General features: G+C 46.4%; 1 protein-coding gene across 5 annotated transcripts in view; it reads right to left on the bottom strand.

Annotated features, from left to right (window-relative positions):
* FGFR3 (fibroblast growth factor receptor 3) overlaps window positions 1–15,089 on the bottom strand; it is a 69,185-nt gene extending 54,096 nt beyond the window's left edge. For all 5 annotated transcript variants that reach the window (XM_082223076.1, XM_082223077.1, XM_082223078.1 and 2 more), the window contains exons 1-2: window positions 14,970–15,089; window positions 14,346–14,610 (exon numbers count right to left, since the gene is read on the bottom strand). In XM_082223076.1, coding sequence (XP_082079202.1) covers window positions 14,346–14,535 — 190 coding nt within the window. In that variant the 5' untranslated portion in view covers window positions 14,536–14,610; window positions 14,970–15,089. The remainder of the gene's footprint in view (window positions 1–14,345; window positions 14,611–14,969) is intronic.
* Between the last annotated feature and the right edge of the window lie 4,107 nt (window positions 15,090–19,196).

Raw genomic sequence — 19,196 nt, 5'->3', positions numbered from 1 at the left:
GGGTTAGCAGAGTGTGCAACCTGAAGCGTATGTAACCTGAAGTGTATGTAACCCGAGGTACCACTGTATTACAAACCTTCAGTTGGTTGCAGACTGGCTGACTTGGAAGGGCTCAGTTTCAAATCACAAGTGTGAGCTATTGGTTTTCAGATCTACTCGTGAGACCTGGTTCTGAGTACTTATGTATAAGATCCATGTAAGGAGGTTGAGTGACAGCGACCTAGTTCCTGATCGTTGTTCTGTAGCCGAGTCTTCACCCGCCCCACACTTGTAATGCAGGAAGTGAAAAGGCAACAGGGTGGAGTTTGGGGGAGAAAGCCTTGCGGGTCAAATCCTGAATCCTGCCAGGCCTAATGGGACCTGCTGGCCAGAGGCTGCCCACTGCTGCGCTAGAACCTTTCCCAAGTAGTTTATATACCTCAGCAAAGCATTGGTGATTTTTAAGAAAGATTTCTAAATTACAGTTGTACCTTGGTTTTCTTAGTTCTCGAATGTTTTGGCTCCCAAACGCCGCAAACCCGGAAGTGACCATTCCGGTTTGTGAACTATTTTCGGGGGCTTCCATGGCTTCAGGAGCTTCTTGCAGCCAACAGAGACCACGCTTTGGTTTCCGAATGTTTTGGAAGCTGAACGGACTTCCAGAACGGATTCTGTTCAACTTCCAAGGTATGACTGTACAGTGGTACCTTGGGTTAAGTACTTAATTCGTTCCGGAGGTCCGTACTTAACCTGAAACTGTTCTTAACCTGAAGCACCACTTTAGCTAATGGGGCTCCCGCTGCTGCCGCGCCACCGCCGGAACACGATTTCTGTTCCTATCCTGAAGCAAAGTTCTTAACCTGAAGCACTATTTCTGGGTTAGCGGAGTCTGTAACCTGAAGCGTATGTAACCTGAAGCGTATGTAACCTGAGGTACCACTGTACTGTGAACGTAAAACTGGTGGAACTGAAGGGGCGGGGAGCGAAAGACTAGAGAAACTGAGAAGAACTTTGCAGAGGAAGCCAGAAGTGTGACGAGAAGAACAGGGGTAGAGTTCTCAAGCACCCACTTTTTTGCAGGCCACCAAACGGCATCACAGAGATGGATTGGAGATATTCCTACTTGTGGACCTACTCATGAGCAATCTTAATATGAGAGCCCTCCTCAGCTAGCCTATCTGCAGCTCCAGATCAGCCAGCTCCTGAGCGCTGCCCCAGCAGATCCACTGTTCCTGAGATGCCAGCTCAAACAGTGTGGAAACATTCCTCCCTTCCCCACCCCAAACCCAGAAGTGGACCAGTAGCAGCTTCATTTGGAATTGGATGAGAATGGCACCAGACTTCCTAATGGCACCCGTAAAATATGCACGCCCTCATTTTTCATATCGATGCAAATGATGTTCTTCCAAGCACCAGCACAGTTTCAAGACAAGAAGGCAGAACGAAACAGGCTTTTACAAAACACAGTAAGACGTGGTGTGTCAACTACACGCCCCCAAAGAAGAACGACAGGGTAAGTTTAATCGGATTACTTTTCACATTTAACTACCAAGTTTACCTAAGGCTTTGCTCTTCTCGTATCTCAGGCTCCTTGTTTGCTTTTGATATCGCAAAGCCTTCCTGCTAACTAAAGACAAAGGTTATGAGGGTAATGAATATCAAATTCGCTGTATAAAGGTTCCCTTGTCTCACCCACCCGACAGTCTCCATAGCATCACAAACAGGAGGGTGTGTCATACACAAAGCGGGGAAATAAAGCACAACTCAAACAACATTATATTTTTAAAAGCGCTAGGTGTATACCTTCACAGATGGGTACAATAGCGGTACGGCTGTTAAAAGTGACGCAACATGTCAAAGGTATTGGCCTACTACTCTTCCTCAAGGAGAAATCTCACAAGCAGATGACGCTGGTATTCTTTAAAGGTAAAGGGACCCCTGACTATTAGGTCCAGTCGTGACTGACTCTGGGGTTGTGGCGCTCATCTCGCTTTATTGGCCGAGGGAGCCAACGTACAGCTTCCGGGTCATGTGGCCAGCATGACTAAGCCGCTTCTGGCGAACCAGAGCAGCACACGGAAACGCCGTTTACCTTCCTGCCGGAGTGGTACCTATTTATCTACTTGCACTTTGACGTGCTTTCAAACTGCTAGATTGGCAGGAACTGGGACTGAGCAACGGGAGCTCACCCTGTCACGGGGATTTGAACCGCCGACCTTCTGATCGGCAAGTCCTAGGCTCTGTCTTAGGCAAGTCTTAGCTCTGTCTTAGGCAAGTCTTAGCGCCACCCGCGTTCTTTAGCCTCTAGCTATATTGGAACGGCAGAGTTTTTAATGCTGTATTCAAGGCTAAGCCACAACGAGGTCCACGTTTATACTGATAACAGTTACGTGACCACGCAAAACTCTTCGCCCAAAAATTGCACATTCCTCTTGATTTGCATAATTTATGCTGCTGTCGTTACTCATGGGAAGGGGGCAAAGACTTTGCAGGAAAGGAAACATCACCCAGCCCACCCACAGGAAAACTTTTCCAAGTACCCCTCTGGTTCCTCAGATACTATTGCCACATTGTTTCAGATATAGCCTCTCAGTCATGAGGACTAGATCCTTAGTTGTTTTTAAAAATGAAAGTCAGGAAATTGAACTATGCGTGCCTGTTCCACATATTTCCACCCGCTGCATTTAGACTTGAAAATAGCAAAAATGTAATAATAGCAAACACTAACTAGCCTTGTCTATAACAAATATGGTTAGTTTTTCCATAAAATAAAACTCGTTCTTTTCTGTTTGAACATTTGTACTTCCCAGACAAATCAAAGCTCATATCTCTGAGGTTTGCCTGTGGTCAGTGCGGTAGACATTTCTAGCTGTGATCTGAACTTTTTTCTGAAGGGTGATGGGGGGGACGGACGGACATATTTTCTCTAACGCCATGGTGGGCAGGAAAAAAGAGAGTCAAAAGCCATAGTCCAGTTTTGGGGGGTGGGACCAGTTTCGCTCTTTCTCTTTCTCTCTCCCTCTCTTTTTAATTGTTGTCAGTAGATTTCAGAAGAGCTTTCATCCTGTTTTTAGTTTGATTGGCTACCTCGTTTTTGATTATTATTATTGTTGAATATAACCAGTATTTTATTTGTTATTAAGGAATTTCTATCTTGTAAATCAGATAAAACCTCTCAGAACAGGTAGCTTAACAAAATCTGCAATAAATAACACACACACACACCATATTTTTCCATGTATAAGACTAGTTTTTTTAACCAAAAAATTAGGTTTAAAATTGGGGCTTGTCTTATACACGGGTAGTGCTAAGGAGTATTTTCTTAATTTGGAGTCCCCCCAAATAGGGGCCGTCTTATACATGGGGGCGTCTTATAGGCGGAAAAATACGGTATATATTATCTCACTGTAACCCACTGTGAACTACGGAAAGGGATCCAACATGTATTTGTTAGCAATATTTATATGGCACCAAATAAGAGAGATCTCTAGGCGGCTTACAATAATATAAATGTTTTAAAGGAAGCAAATAAAATAAGAGCAGCCTGGCTGAATATACCCATTGAGCATCCCCTTTCCAGCCATGGCCACCCAGGTGCTCCCAGGAAACCTCCTGGGAGAACATGAGGAAAGCAACCCTCCCCTTTCTTGGTTACCCCCAGCCCCACCCTACACAATTGACACATAGCTGTCAACTGTCCCTTATTTGTTTTTTTTAATAAATATTTTATTCAGTTTTCACAATAAGAAAGCATACAAAGACAAAGAAAATACAAAATCACAAAAAACAATACAATACAAAAATACAAACATTAAACACGACAAAAGAAAAAAGAAAAAAGAAAAAAAGAGGAAAAAGATAAAAATTCCCTCTTTCTTAATTTCTCGTCTTCAATTAACTTATTTTCCCGACTTCCTCACGTCTCCTATTCTTGTATCCCTTTTAAAAAAATTAATTCAGCAAATTCATGTCCAATTAATTTATCTGTTATTAATCCAATCTTACATTTTACTTTGTTGCTAAAGCCCCTGCGATTCATTTCAATGTCCTCAACATTCAAAGATTTTACAATATTTCTGCAAATAATTATTGTAAACTCCCTTATCCCAGCGCCGTGTCCCACTGATGTCCCTTATTGATGATGTCCCTTAAATTTCCCGGGTTTCAAAGGAAGCAGCTCCTCTCCCTCCCTCCCTGCCGGCCAGGGAGGAGGGAGGCTCCAACTGTGTTGCTTGGCTGCGTTGCTCACCCAATAAGGAGTCTAAGAACGACTGTGGGGTGGAGCTTGCGTGCATTGTGCCGATCAAATCGGCCGCGTTGCCTGGGGACTCGCCTTTGCTCAGCGCTTCCCAGCGGAGAGGTGATGGTGGTTTTCCTTGCTGCATCCCCTTTGCCGGGTTGCTGCGCTGTGGGAACCACCGCTTGAGGCTTCGTTTGGCTGCTGGCTGGGCTTTCTGCCTTTGGCTCAGAAGTTGAACCTACCTGTGCCCGGAAAAATCCCTTATTTTGGCTGCTGATTCCTTATTTTCGGGGCTGCTGGTCCCTTATTTTCAAATCTGTAAGTTGACAGCTATGAATTGACACACAGAGGGTCCATTTAATTATTGTGTCTAATTCCTTTCCATAGGCCTGTCTTCTGTGAACTGAAGGCAAGAGAGGAGAAGCAAAAGGAGATGGGCCCTTTTTTAATTCATTCTTACCACATAGAGACTGAATGTGCAGAGGGCAGGCGGCAGCCATGCATTCAACCAGAAATGCACTTAGGATTCCTCCAAACAATCAGGAATCCTACCCATGCAGAAATTCTCCTGATCATAGAATCATAGAGCTGGAATAGACCACAAGGTCCATCGAGTCCAACCCCCTGCCAAGCAGGAAACACCATCAGAGCACTCCTGACATATGGTTGTCAAGCCTCTGCTTAAAGACCTCCAAAGCAGGAGACTCCACCACACTCCTTGGCAGCAAATTCCACTGTCGAACAGCTCTTACTATCAGGAAGTTCTTCCTAATGTTTAGGTGGAATCTTCTTTCTTGTAGTTTGGATCCATTGCTCCGTGTCCGCTTCTCTGGAGCAGCAGAAAACAACCTTTCTCCCTCCTCTATGTGACATCCTTTTATATATTTGAACATGGCTATCATATCACCCCTTAACCTCCTCTTCTCCAGGCTAAACATGCCCAGCTCCCTTAGCCGTTCCTCATAAGGCATCGTTTCCAGGCCTTTGACCATTTTGGTTGCCCTCCTCTGGACACATTCCAGTTTGTCAGTGTCCTTCTTGAACTGTGGTGCCCAGAACTGGACACAGTACTCCAGGTGAGGTCTGACCAGAGCAGAATACAGTGGCACTATTACTTCCCTTGATCTAGATGCTATACTCCTATTGATGCAGCCCAGAATTGCATTGGCTTTTTTAGCTGCCGCGTCACACTGTTGGCTCATGTCAAGTTTGTGGTCAACCAAGACTCCTAGAGTCTGATCACCTTTGCCGAACATGGAAGCATTTGCAATCTTGCCCCCTGCTTTGCATGTGGCAAAGGGAAGAAGGAAGCAGATCTCTGGAATATCATCTAAAACGAGAGTCGCCTTCGGAAGCTTACAATAGCAACCAACAACCTCCTGCCTTGTTCATAACATTCAGAAAACACCTCTTGTTTAGGATGGCTTTGCCAACACAGGCAGGCTGAAAAATGTAGCACCTTCACCGCTGCAAGACTAAATTTATTTATTTATATTTATTTAAGGCATGGTTGTTGTTTTTCACGGAAATTGTGTCCTCCTTAAAAGAGGGCACTGTTGTGGTGAGACCTGGAGACTGACCTCCTGGTTGTGGGTTGGGTCTATTGGATAGCCACAACATCCGATTGGTAGGTCCCTCGCTGCTGGGTGTAATCTGGGGTGCAGTCTATACAATTCGAGGGACCTATTTAACCCCTTGCATGTGACCCAGAGATTCTCTTTCGGCTCGTGCAAATGGAACACCCGCCCACCTCTCCCTATATTTAGGGTATTTTGTGACTGACCTTGCTATGCCGTCGTGTGTCGTTGGGACAGGGGCATGGAAGGAATTTCTCCCACTTGGCTGATTGGCTGTTGCCATTTGGGTTTCGCCTGCCACGTAGCAAATTGTCACAACTTGTAAGTTTGCGGATAGGCACTGGTTCAGGTGATAGGGATGGGAGAACAGTCCCGCCATCCCTATGTGAAGGGTATTCCGTTAAAGGAATCCAGGGACTTGATGGTTTGGTCGACCCCAGAGAAGGGATTGTGCCCATGCCTGAGTCCAGGGGAGCATCTGGGGGAATGAACAGAGTCTGTTCCCGGGCTTTTCACCTACCTTAGGTGTTCACCCTTGTCTGACCTATGATAGAGCTCTGGGTCGGCGCTACCTGCAACGGTGTAGGGAGCTAGTCGAACCAAAGCAAACACTCACTTTTTCTGTAATCAATAAAGTTGTGGCCTAAATTCTGCCAAAAACCAAAACTAAAATTTGAGTCCAGTGTGTATTTATTTAGGGGGGAGGTCTCTGGGTCTGAACACACAAAAGGTTCCAAGAGCAGTTTTCCCAAGATCAATAAAAACAAGGTGGTATCTGCCTGTGGGTGGGTTAGAATCTTAAAAGACACAACACAGAAAAGAAAAAAGGGGATGAGGAAAAAAGAGGAAAATAAGAAAACTCAGGCACCAATTCTAAAAGTTAGAATCACTTGTAGTCATAATGCCTTCAGTGTAATGTATCTTACAAGTTTCCCCTTGTTTTGATGGCGGAGGCAACCGGCGGGTGGGGGAGTCCACCAAAATAAGGATGAGGCCAATGCATTCACATAGAAGAAGCTAAAAATTAAAGTAATAATTAAGGCTCTGCCCATCCCCTATCTTAAGAAAAACAGCACAATTTTATCAACACCGAGTTAAGTTTCAATCCGATAATACAGGAAGCTTACCATCAAAGAGCTGGTTTGTTCAAATGTGTATGTGAAATCCAGTGCCTAGCATAATCTAAACCACAGATGTGCTGGTGAAATAATAATGCCAGAGTCAGCCTTCTGTGCAACCCTGTCAGGGTCTAGACTTGACAACCCTGCACAGCCTTTATGTGCCCTGGGCCTCAGTCCCGAAGTCTTCTCAGTCTCAAGATCCTGATGCTTCCATCTGCACTTGGGTTACACACCTTGATCTCACTCTGCTACTTGCTGCGACCCTTTCCACCTAGCCTCTGGGCTCTCTGATACCTGCTGCGTTCTCTTTCTCCCCACCTTTCCAGTCCCTCACCTGCCCTGGCCAGATCTTCTGTCTACAGGCCTGTATCATTTAATAGAACCATAAAATCATAGAATTGTAGAGTTGGAAGGGACCTATTTCACTAAACTACATTTCCCAAGGCATGTGCTTCCCAGGTGGGCATCCATACAGGCCAAGACCTGCTTAGGTTCAGCAAGGCTGTTGCCTTGTATGCCTTTGACAGTTAAGTCCAGTCGCAAACAACTCTGGGGTTGCAATGCTCATCTCGCTTTATTGGCCAAGGGAGCCGGCGTACAGCTTTCAGGTCATGTGGCCAGCATGACTAAGCCGCTGCTGGCAAACCAGAGCAGTGCACGGAAACGCCGTTTACCTTCCCGCCAGAGCGGTACCTATTTATCTACTTGCACTTTGATGTGCTTTCGAACTGCTAGGTGGGCAGGAGCAGGGACCGAGCAACGGGAGCTCACCCCGTCGAAGGGATTCGAACTGCCGACCTTCTGATTGGCAAGCCCTAGGCTCAGTGGTTTAGACTACAGCGCCACCTGCATCCCCTGTATGCCTTTACACCACACCATATAAGGGATGCCAATCCCCCAAAGGCTGAGGCCTATCCTTTCTAACAGAAGCCAGGCTGTGAAACCTTTGTTGCTAAAACCTTGTTCCTCAAGCAGGAATGTTCCATGCCATCACAGCAGCTCAGCCAATCAGTGTCAAGAAACTACGCTGCTACAAGCAGAATACAATATAGACCAGTCTTCCTCAAACTCGGCCCTGCAGATGTTTTGGGACTACAATTCCCATCATCCCTGACCACGGGTGCTGCTAGCTAGGGATCATGGGAGTTGTAGGCCAAAAACATCTGGAGGGCTGAGTTTGAGGAAGCCTGATATAGACTGTCAGCAGATAAAAATATAATTAGATATGATTGTTGTTGTTTTTTTAAGAAAACAAAAACTGCTCCAAAAATAATAATAATAATTAAACGCGGCAAGATTACAAATCTTGTTCACGCCATACAGCAGCTTGTTACGAAAGTGTCAGGTTCCAATTACGATGTCAACGACGTGATTTTGCTTGGAAGAAGAAAGTGATTTATAGCAACTTAAAGCAAGCCCTTCGTACGAGCACTTGCGAAAACCCAACTCCGCTACAGAAATCCATGTTTCAACCCCTTTCTTTACTGAAAATCCACATCAAAACAGCAACAGATAATGTAAACTTGGCCACGAAACACAGTAAGACCAAACAGGAGCTCAGGATTCAGTCCCTGCTCAAGCTTTGCTGCATGATGGCCACGCATCACAGGTTGGCCGGCCCATCCCACTTGCACAATATCCATTTGAAAGGAATAAAAGATACCCAGCAGCCCTTTTTGGATGACTGCATCTGCACTTGGCAGCCTGATATGCTTCTGTTTCCAGCTGTACAACTTAATCAAAGTATATTTCCTACAGGAACAGAGCGAAAGAAAAAAGGCAATTCTCCCAAGAAAGAAACATCTTGGTTGCTTTAGCTGGTGCACTTTTCTTTCCCAGCAGAAAAGGTATAGGAGTCTTTCTTTCTGGGAAGACTCAGTGGGCGAGTTCAGGCATCACAATAAACCATGGTTTACCACAATGGGAACAAGCTTCAGCTAACCTCGGGCTTTGGAGCCTCTCCCTCCTTTTGTAGCCACAAGCTTTAGTTTCCATTAGCGTTCTGTCTGAACCCATAACTGTGGTTCATTGTAACTGCGGTTTGTTGAAACAGGACAATTTCACAACCCACGGTTTCACACCGGCTTGTTTTAATTAAGCAAGCTACTGCTCATAATAACCACACTGTGTTGGGTTCAGACAAAACAGCGAGCTGTGTTGAATCTAAAGTGAAAATGAATGCTTCTCCTGGTTTATTGTCCAAACTAGCTCAGTGACTATGTTGGGAATACTGTACCGTCCCAACTTGTTGACGAAGAGGCATCAATTTCTCCTTGACCAATTCAGCCATTCCTATAAGGAAAATGAGCAATCTCTCTGCACTGAGCAGGAATTCTGATGTGCTCAAAGGTGACCCAAGGGGTTCCTAGGTCTTCCTACCCACAAATTACGCTTCTTCACTTTGCATGTATCAAGACCAAACACGGATACCTGCACTCTACTAAATGGTCCAGTATACCTGAAGGAGCGTCTCCACCTCCATCGTTCTACTCGGACACTGAGGTCCAGCACCGAGGGCCTTCTGGCGGTTCCCTCACTGCGAGAAGCCAAGTTACAGGGAACTAGGCAGAGGGCCTTCTCGGTAGTGGCACCCGCCCTGTGGAACGCCCTCTCACCAGATGTCAAAGAGAAAAATAACTACCAAACTTTTAGAAGACATATAAAGGCAGCCCTGTTCAGAGAAGCTTTTAATGTTTAATAGGTTATTGTATTTTAGTGTTTTGTTGGAAGCCGCCCAGAGTGGCTGGGGAAACCCAGCCAGATGGGCGGGGTATGTATAAATAAATAAATAAATAAATAAATAAATAAATAAATAAATAATCTCCCCCACTTGTTTTAATGTCAAAATCTGCTCCAGTTTACTCCTAACAGAGGGGTTATTTTGCTTTTAAGTTTGCACTTTTAATGCTGGTATGACCCTGGTGTTTTGTTTTGTTTTAAAAAGAAGCTTTTCTGGGGTGCTCTTCTGGTTTTTTAAATAAAGAAGTTGTAATTGTCAATGGGTTGCTTTTTCAAACTACTGTAAGCTGCTCAGAGAACCCCTGGGCTGAAAACCAGCATGTAGCTATTTCAATAAAATAACTGTATGGTTCAAATAGTTTTCTCCCCAAAAGTATGGGATTGTTGTTCTGTTTGTTACTTTGTTATGTATTCTATACTGTAAACCACCCTCTGATTCTCAGATGAAGGGTGGTATAAATGTTTAATAACAATAAAATAAAACGTATTTGTTGCTCTTTGAATATTACAGATACTTTTATCTGCCAGCTAATAAACATTCTGTCTCAAGAATATCATTAGATCCAGAACACTTAATGGGTAAGATAAGGGGAGGGCGAGTTTCGTTCGTAATGGGGCAATGGGATTTTTTTTTCTGTGGAAAAGAATTAAAATGGGTGTTGTGGAAACTACAGGACAATTGGGAAAGAGCACCTCACAAACTCCTTAAAATATGCCGCTGCTATTTTTATCTGTCTGCTGTCTAACAACACAGTAAGCACTACTTGACATTCACTGATCGTACCAAGTAATATCTTTATCTGAATAAGAATGCAAATTGCAGGAGCTTTTTTTTTTTACTATTCCAACGCCTATTCTGTGGTGGCTGAATAGAGTGACCACATGTTCAAGGCTGCAAACAAGTTCACTGACCTCCCTAATCATCTCTGCCATTGCGAGTGAATGACATACACGGTCAGTTCTGCCTTGCCTCTCCACTTTCATTCATAAAAAATAAAATGACATTGTTCTTGCAGCAATCCTGAGAAAAGGGAGACGAGAGAAATGCAGCCCAAATGAGGCCCCCAGTATTTTTCTATTCAGCAGCAACCCCACCATCTGCCTTCTTCCTGCTAACAGCAGAACACCTCCCTGTAGAGATGTCAGAATTTGCACCACCTCCACTTATAGCTAGTATTCATATTAGCAAACATACACATACCTCCAGAATGCCTCCTTTCAATGTGTGTTTTATGTAGCTGAGCAGAAGCACAAGGCAGTAGCTGTTACAACTTTCACAGCCCCGTGTGGAGAATTAGATCACTGGGGAAAAATGCTTCCAAGCCCCTTTATGGAAAATAAGGTCTTGAGCTGTGTTAAAGGCAAAAAGCGGCTGAACAACAAGCCTCAGTAATGAATCAGTACCCCCACGGCCCATTTGACCAGGAGAAAGTGTTTGCTTGTGACTGTGCAATTTACAGATTCAAAAGTAAACACCTGTGTTTTGCTTGGCTCTGAATTTCTGTCTTCTATATACAAGTGATTCAACAGAACCTTTTCTTATGGACCATTTTATATTGATAGTTTGTTCAAAAACAGGGAATGATCAATCAAACATCACTATATCTATCATCTATCTATCTATCTATCATCTATCTATCTATCTATCTATCTATCTATCTATCTATCTATCTATCTATCTATATCTTTCTATTATCTATCTATCTATCTATCTATCTATCTATCTATCTATCATCTATCTATCTATCTATGTATGTATGCTAACCATCCTTCTTGGCCAAACAGACACACTACAAAGCTTAGTGCAACTTTGCTTGTGCTGCTAAGCATTGGGAACCATTGGGACCAACGTGCATTTTACTTAACAATCTGAAACCACTTGTTGCCGTTTATTCCACTGGGATTATACCAACTTCTGCGCTCAGCAAACTGCACTCTTAGATCCCTAGTCCGAGATACAGTTCTTGGAAATAAAATACAGCCGCACTCAGGTAGGGCCATTCTTGGTAGCGTATATCTGACAACAAGCCCAAGCCGATCCTGCTATATTTGTACAATAACATGTTCGTTGCATTTATATTTTTAAGTGCATGCTTTTAGAATGAAAATCACACACACACACACACACACACACACACACACAACATAATGTATGAAAAGGCCCTTAAGACTGCCTAAAGACTAAGACTGCCCATCGGAGTCTATACAGCTGGACAGTTCTACCTCTTTGAAAACGGAAAGGAGTGAAAATATTATTGCCAGAAATTTGTAGATTGTAGACCCAATCTAGGGATTTCATCATTCTAAGACATCTCTGCCAGGCAGTGGCGTAGCATGGGGGGTGCAGGGGGGGGCGGCCGCACCGGGCGCAACATCTGGGGGGTTAGGGTTAGGGGGCGCAAATCCACGGGTTAGGGGGCGCAAATTACTTGCCTTGCCCCGGGTGCTGACAACCCACGCTACGCCACTGCTGCCGGGCCCTTCCATCTTAACATTCTAAAAATATGTACACCATTCAAGTACTTATTCCTTCAGAATGGTAGTGTAGCTACATTATCAGCAGTCATAATAGCAGTACAGCACAATACTGTACAGTGAAGGAACTCAGTCCTAAACTTGCTTGTTCAGAGATCCCATTCTGAACTTTACAAAATGTGGTTACATACTCCAAAGGAATTGGTTTAAAAGCTCAGAACAAGGGCAGTCCACTAGGAAAGAAGGAGCAAACACTGGATCAACAAACTGACTGTATACCTAGTGAGTTTCTGGACTGTTCTACAAGGCATGCAGCTTGTTTCATATACAGTACAAAACTTATCCACTTGGATCGAATTGGCTGCTCCATTATTCAACCAATTTAGTTGTGGGGAAATGAGCCAGGCAATCTTCATGGAGAACCCAGCATTTTAGTCAAACTTTTTTGAAAATAAAACAATGACCCTGGTTCAGGTCTCTCTCCCCCCCCCCCCATAGACGGAGCTCAATTTCGGCACCTCTCAGGTGGGCACCATTGGCATTCTAAGAGAAAGAGGGAGGTGTTCATGGTGAGTTCCGGCACCTCTCTTCTTTGAAAAATAGCACTGCCCTGGGTGATCTATAGCTGTACCAGGAAAACAGAAGGGAAATAATGTCCCGGTGTGAATAGCTGCCATGAAGCACATTTATTCCACCCTCATTTGTTTGCTAAGCATGTTTCATTTCTTTCCCAAACAATGGAAACCTGACACAGATAGAACTTTTTGTGCATGGTGTATACAGATGTATACCCTGACTTTTATTGTCTGCCAACAAAGGGGGAAACGATTAACTCTCTCTCCAAATGTTTAGTTTAAGCGATATTGTACAAGGAGTTTCCCGCTTAAAATAAACTGAGTCAGTTAGATATTTAAAATTGAGTCATTTGGATATTTAAAATGTTCAGCACAAATGTTCATGTCTCTCTTGTTTCAATTTCTAGTTTCCCAAAAAACCCCAAACAACCCTGTTTCTCCATTCCCTTAAACACAGAATTTGCCTGGGAGATATAACACCACAAGGCACAGAACATTTCATTGCACGTGAGACTGGGAAAAAGGATTTGAAAGAAGGACTTGTTTCTTTCCAGTCCAGATTTTCAAATTTCAAAAGTACAAAGATATTTTGTGTGGGCCGAACACCCACTATTTCCAGCATGGAAATCAAGTTACGCTTTTCTGTGAAGCCACAGGCATCTAAGTGCATACACCCTAGCATTTGTCATTTGGTTAATGCTACAATAACCATTTGAGGTGCTTCTGTTTATTATTGGAGACTTTGTCTTTGACCTGTAACAGTTTGGTGTTGGAATACTTCTGGTGGATCCAGCAGCAGTTTGCAAGTATGCAGGGAAAGTATCGCAAACGTGCAGAGCAGACCGTTCTGGAGGCAACAGAAGCAATTCTATCCTTGCGTACTTCTCAAGAGAGCAAACTTAAGAGGCATAGCTGTGTTTCTCTTTTGCAACAAAAACTACAAAGTCCTATGGCACTGTAAAACTGCGCACAGGGGGACGGCATTGGAAAGGAAAAGTTGCCAAACTGAAGCCAAGTCTTCTGGGATCAGACACTGGGACCCTTTCAGGCAGGTAGACATCCAAAGCGTGTTCCCATTTTAAAAAGGCTTATAACCTTTTTAGCCTATATACCACGGAATACAAAAAAAAAACAACCAATAAAAACCCCCCAAACTTGTCAACTATATTCATGCCGTCCTGTGCTTTCAAAAAAGACGATTAAGCTGTTTATGTATGTAATGACAGCAGCTAGGATTCCTTATGCGCAAAAAGAAGAGGAAGGAAGAATTCCCACTGAAGAGGAATGGATAAGTAAAATGATGGACTCTGAGGAATCAGCAACGCTAACAGCTAAAACGAGAGAACCTAATGATTATTGTTTTGTTGAAGAATGGAAGCCTTTTTCGGGACTATTATAGCATGATGGATTCGTGATCAGGATTTGAACTATGAGCAACAGAGGGAATGAGAGATCGTTGTAATTAGCGTTATGTTCTAAGAGAGAGGAGATAGGGGTGCAGAAATAAGAAACTACAGAAAACGGGATGGGAAGTGGATGAAAGAAAAGAAAAAAAGTCTTACGTTTTGGAATGCATCCGTGAAATGCTTAAAAATGCAATGCAGCATAACTGGGAAAAGAAGCCCTCCTGCTTCCTTACCTAATGGTGCTCTTGTCGGCGTTTCTTCGGGGTCTGGAATAGGAATCCTGGCTGCAGGGAGGCTTTGCACAGTGGCGACCAGGAAAAAGCAAGACCAGACTCCCCACGCAGCAATCATTCCTCTCCTCTCGCTTCGGGGCAGCCCGCCGTGGGTAGTGGTGGCAGCGCTTCCTCGGCCCGCCTCAGCCATCCTCCAGATGCATGCTGCTCCGTGGGCTGGCCGGGGGTCTCCTGTTCTGGGTCCCCGAAGTGGCGGCCCCGTGCCCTGCAAGGAGTCGGGAGGAGAGGGACGCTCGCGGAGGCTCCTCAGCGGAGAGGGCAGCTCCTCTCCCCCTCGGGAAAAGCCAGCCTGGGAAAGCCAGCCCTGCCCCAGCACCGCCCGCCACCTCGGAAGGCGCGTCGAGCGCGCCTCGGAAGAACCATTTTTGCGCACCATTTCCCCCTTCCCGGCCGGGTTTGCCCCGACAGCAGCCCGGAGCAGCCGCTCCGCCTCCCCTGGGGCTTCCCTTCCCGCAACCCGACGCCGCTTCTAGGGTCCCGCGAGGGGCGCCGCCCGCCGGTTAAGCTGGCGGTACCCGCCGGGGATGGCGCGGAGCAGCCGGCTGCCCTGCCCGCTGCGCTTACCTGCTCCTTGGCGCCGCTGGAGCGCTTCTGGGCAGAGGCGCGGGCGGCTCTGCTCCGCTCCGCTCGCTCCCTCGCTCGCTCGCCAGCCTTGCCAGACAGCCAGTCCGCCTGCCTGCCTGCCTGCCCCGCCTCACTGAGAGGGCTGGGCTGGGCGGCTGGGCTGGGCTGGCCGGCGGCCCCCAGCGGCAGAGAGGGGGCGGCGCGTCTTTGCGCCCAGGGCGCACGAAGCCCTCGAGGGGCGGCCCTTCGGCTGGACGGCGAGGAGGAGCGCGCGGCAGCCTACCTGAAGAACAGGGCGGAAAAGGCAGCCAGCGGGAAGCCACCCCCCCCTCGGGCTTTCCCCTCTTTGGTGGCCGAGGGTGTGGGCGCCCGTCTGCCTCAAGAGACGGCGTGTGCGGGTTTTTGGCGCTGCTGGGCGACGAACCAGGGCAGCTGCCCCCTGAGCTTTCCCACTGAGACTAAACGCTTTCCCTTCCGTAGTGGCCACAGGTAAAGGTAAAGGGACCCCTGACTATTAGGTCCAGTCGTGGCCGACTCTGGGGTTGCGGTGCTCATCTCGCTTTACTGGCCGAGGGAGCCGGCGTACATCTTCCGGGTCATGTGGCCAGCATGACTAAGCCGCTTCTGGCGAACCAGAGCAGCGCATGGATACACCATTTACCTTCCCACTGGATTGGTACCTATTTATCTACTTGGACTTTGACATGCTTTCAAACTGCTTTTGGGACAGAGATGGCTCTGATCTCCATAGACAACTGGATCGAGGCGGGTCAGGACTGCTGATCCTTTTAGATTTGTCAGCAGCCTTTGACCTGGTCGATCATGATCTTCTGGACCACCGCTTCGCAGACGTGGGGATACAGGGCATAGCCCGTAACTGGTTGTGCTCTTTTATCTCTGGTCGGGGACAGAGGGTGGCACTAGGGAGGGAAATGTCGCGCCACACCTTGGTGTGTGGAGTGCCGCAGGGCGCAATTCTCTCCCCGATGCTTTTTAACATCTTTATGCGCCCCCTTGCCCAGATTATCCGGAGCTTTGGGCTGGGCGGTCACCAATATGCTGATGACACTCAGCTCTATCTGCTAATGGATGGCCACACCGACTCGGCCCCTTACACACTCACCAGATGCTTGGAAGCTGTGGCTGGATGGTTTCGTGGGAGCCGATTGAAACTAAATCCTTCGAAGGCAGAGGTCCTATGGCTAGGTCGGGATGGCATGGGGATGAGGGACCAACTCCCTTCTCTTGCGGGGGCCCAATTAGTGCCATTGCCTTCCGTTAAGAGTTTGGGTGTAACCCTTGACGCCTCCCTTTCCATGGAGGTGCAAGTTACAGCAACAGCCAAGGCGACATTTTTCCACCTTCGCCGCATCAAGCAGTTGTCCCTTACCTTTCCCGCCCCGACCTGGCCACAGTGATCCATACGACGGTCATCTCCAGGCTTGACTACTGTAATTCGCTCTACGCGGGGCTGCCCTTGAAGCTGTCCCAGAAACTCCAGCGGGTACAGAATGCTGCAGCGAGGCTCCTCACAGGGTCTTTGCCATGGGAGCATATTCACCCAGTGCTTTTCAAGCTGCACTGGCTCCTGGTGGAGTATGGGACCGCCTCTCCTGGTATGCCCCACGGAGAGCTTCAAGGTCCATAAATAACAACACCCTAGTGGTCCCAGGCCCTAAGGAAGTTAGATTGGCTTCAACCAGAGACAGGGCCCTAGTCTCTTGTGACAGAGCTTTCCACCAGATTGGAGCCGCGGCCGAGAAAGTCCTGGCTCTAGTTGAGGCCAGCCTAACCTCTCTGTGGCCTGGGATCTTCAGGATGTTTTTATTTGCAGACCGTAAGTTCTTCTGTGGGACATACCAGGAGAGGCGGTCCCGTAGGTACGAGGGTCCTAGGTCGTATAGGGCTTTAAAGGTTAAAACCAGCACCTTAAACCTGATCCTGTACTCCACCAGGAGCCACTGCAACTGGTATAGCACTGGGTGAATGCGAACTCGCAGCGAAGACCCCATAAGGAGTCTCGCCGCGGCATTCTGCACCCGCTGGAGTTTCTGGGTCAGTCTCAAGGGCAGCCCCACGTAGAGCGAGTTACAATAATCCAGTCTGGAGGTGACCGTCGCATGGATCACAGTGGCTAGGTCAGGGCGAGAGAGATAAGGAGCCAACTGCTTAGCTTGGCGGAGATGAAAAAATGCCGCCTTTGTTATAGCTGCAATCTGCGCCTCCATAGAGAGGGAGGTATCAAAGATTACACCCAAACTCTGTAGTCAAGCCTGGAGGTGACCGTCGCATGGATCACTGTGGCCAGGTTGTAAGCATATCTGGCGCTGTGGTGCAAAGATCCCTCTGGCGCCCCCCCTCCCAGAGTTGTTGGCCTTTTTTTAGGGCTGGAGGAGGCGGGCAGTGGTTGGAGGACGGCTCCTCCGCCGGGAAAGAAGCGGAGGCTGGATGTGGTGCCTACCGGATCAGCTGGGCGGTTCGTGCCGCGGTGGCCATGGCAGGCAGCGAGAGGGCATGCGCCAAGAGAGCAGAATTCGGCGCCTGCAGACTAAAAGGGGGGAATTCGGCAGGAGCGGCGCACGCACCTTTGCTCACTCAGCGCACTCGTTCGGTGTTCCCCGGACTCTTGCCTGGCGCCCTCCAGAACTTGGTGCCCTGCGCCACTAGCCTCTATGGGTAAGACGGGCCTGACTAGGACCTTGCCTGGCTAATTCTGCAATGGAATCCGCCGTCAGATTTTTAACCCTTGCTGGACCCCCAGAATTAGAATGGATTCGGGCATGATACAGACTGACACACGCACCACAACTCACAACACTTTTTAAATTTAGAATAAGGAAAACATCAGAACCACACTTTTCAGGCTTCAGCAGGAGGTCTGCTAAAAATAAATGTCTGCTCTTTGGAAACAGGGGTGTGTTGTCAGAGAATCCCACTTCAGTGACAAGCTAGCTATGCAAAAGCCAATTTCTCTCAGGAATGATTATATAACTGGGGCAACCTTTATTTTATTTGGGAATGAAATTAATTAGGAAAAAAAAAATGAGTCGTAGATGACTCAGATTATCCCACAGGGGCAAAAAGCCTCAAAAAGTGAATGATTCAGAACGGCACCTTGAATGCAGAATTGCACAAGTTAACAGTGTTTTTGTGCAGAGACTCGAGTCTGTCTGTAATGCTGTGAATTGCTGAATTTGCTGCATGAAATCAGTGGGTTATACTCTACCTCTTTGTAGAAACTTTGCTACTGAATGATGATAACTTTTTCAGCAAATGCTTTCTTTCAGCTTCATTATACAGTGGTACCTTGGGTTACATACGCTTCAGGTTACATAAGCTTCAGGTTACACACTCCGCTAACTCAGAAATAGTGCTTCAGGTTAAGAACTTTGCTTCAGGATAGGAACAGAAATCGGGCTCTGGTGGCGCGGCAGCAGCGGGAGGCCCCATTAGCTAAAGTGGTGCTTCAGGTTAAGAACAGTTTCAGGTGAAGAACGGACCTCCGGAACGAATTAAGTACTTAACCTGAGGTACCACTGTATGTGATCTGAAATGTTACAAAGAAGCTGAGATGGAGAAGCTGTCATTGTGGCATGCTTACCTTTATGCTATATTAGACTTACGCATCATTTAAAAAGCAAATACAATTATTATTCACAACAAAATTATATTCTGCCCAGGGCTGGATTTAGGTTTGATGAAGCCCTAAGCTACTGAAGGTGATGTGGCCCTTTATATGTCCAGCTGTCCATTGTCAACAAAAAATTGTCGCTGGTTTTTGTGTTTAATATATGCTACCCTATATAGAAATGAGCAAACCAGTGATATTTTAGGGAGCAGGCTACCAGGGAGGGCCCATTAGTTACATCATAGGAGCCTACACAACACAAAACACTGTTGCTGTATGTAGATTTTATTTTATTTGTTTTTTATCTTATATTTTGGAAATGTACATCCAGTTTTTTTCTTTAAAATTTTTTTGGGGGCCCCAAGAGAGTGGGGCCCTAAGCTATAGCTTGTTTAGCTTATACGTAAATCTGGCACTGATTCTGCCCCAATGATGAGTGACTCACAATTCAAGGACAGTGTAATCCTGTGCGTCTTCCCTCAAATGTAAATCCCATTATTTAAGGTTCTATTGTCCAGACGAAATCAATGAAGGATGACAACTAGAAGAATGAGCCTCACTGAGATTGGGAAATTGTTCCAAATTCCTAAGTTACAGTG

The sequence above is a fragment of the Podarcis vaucheri genome (assembly GCF_965113315.1).
Source record: "Podarcis vaucheri genome assembly, chromosome: 5".
In the NCBI taxonomy this organism is placed as follows: domain Eukaryota; kingdom Metazoa; phylum Chordata; class Lepidosauria; order Squamata; family Lacertidae; genus Podarcis; species Podarcis vaucheri.
The sequence above is the reverse complement of the archived record's forward strand: the minus strand, read 5'-3'. Positions and strand labels throughout refer to the sequence as shown.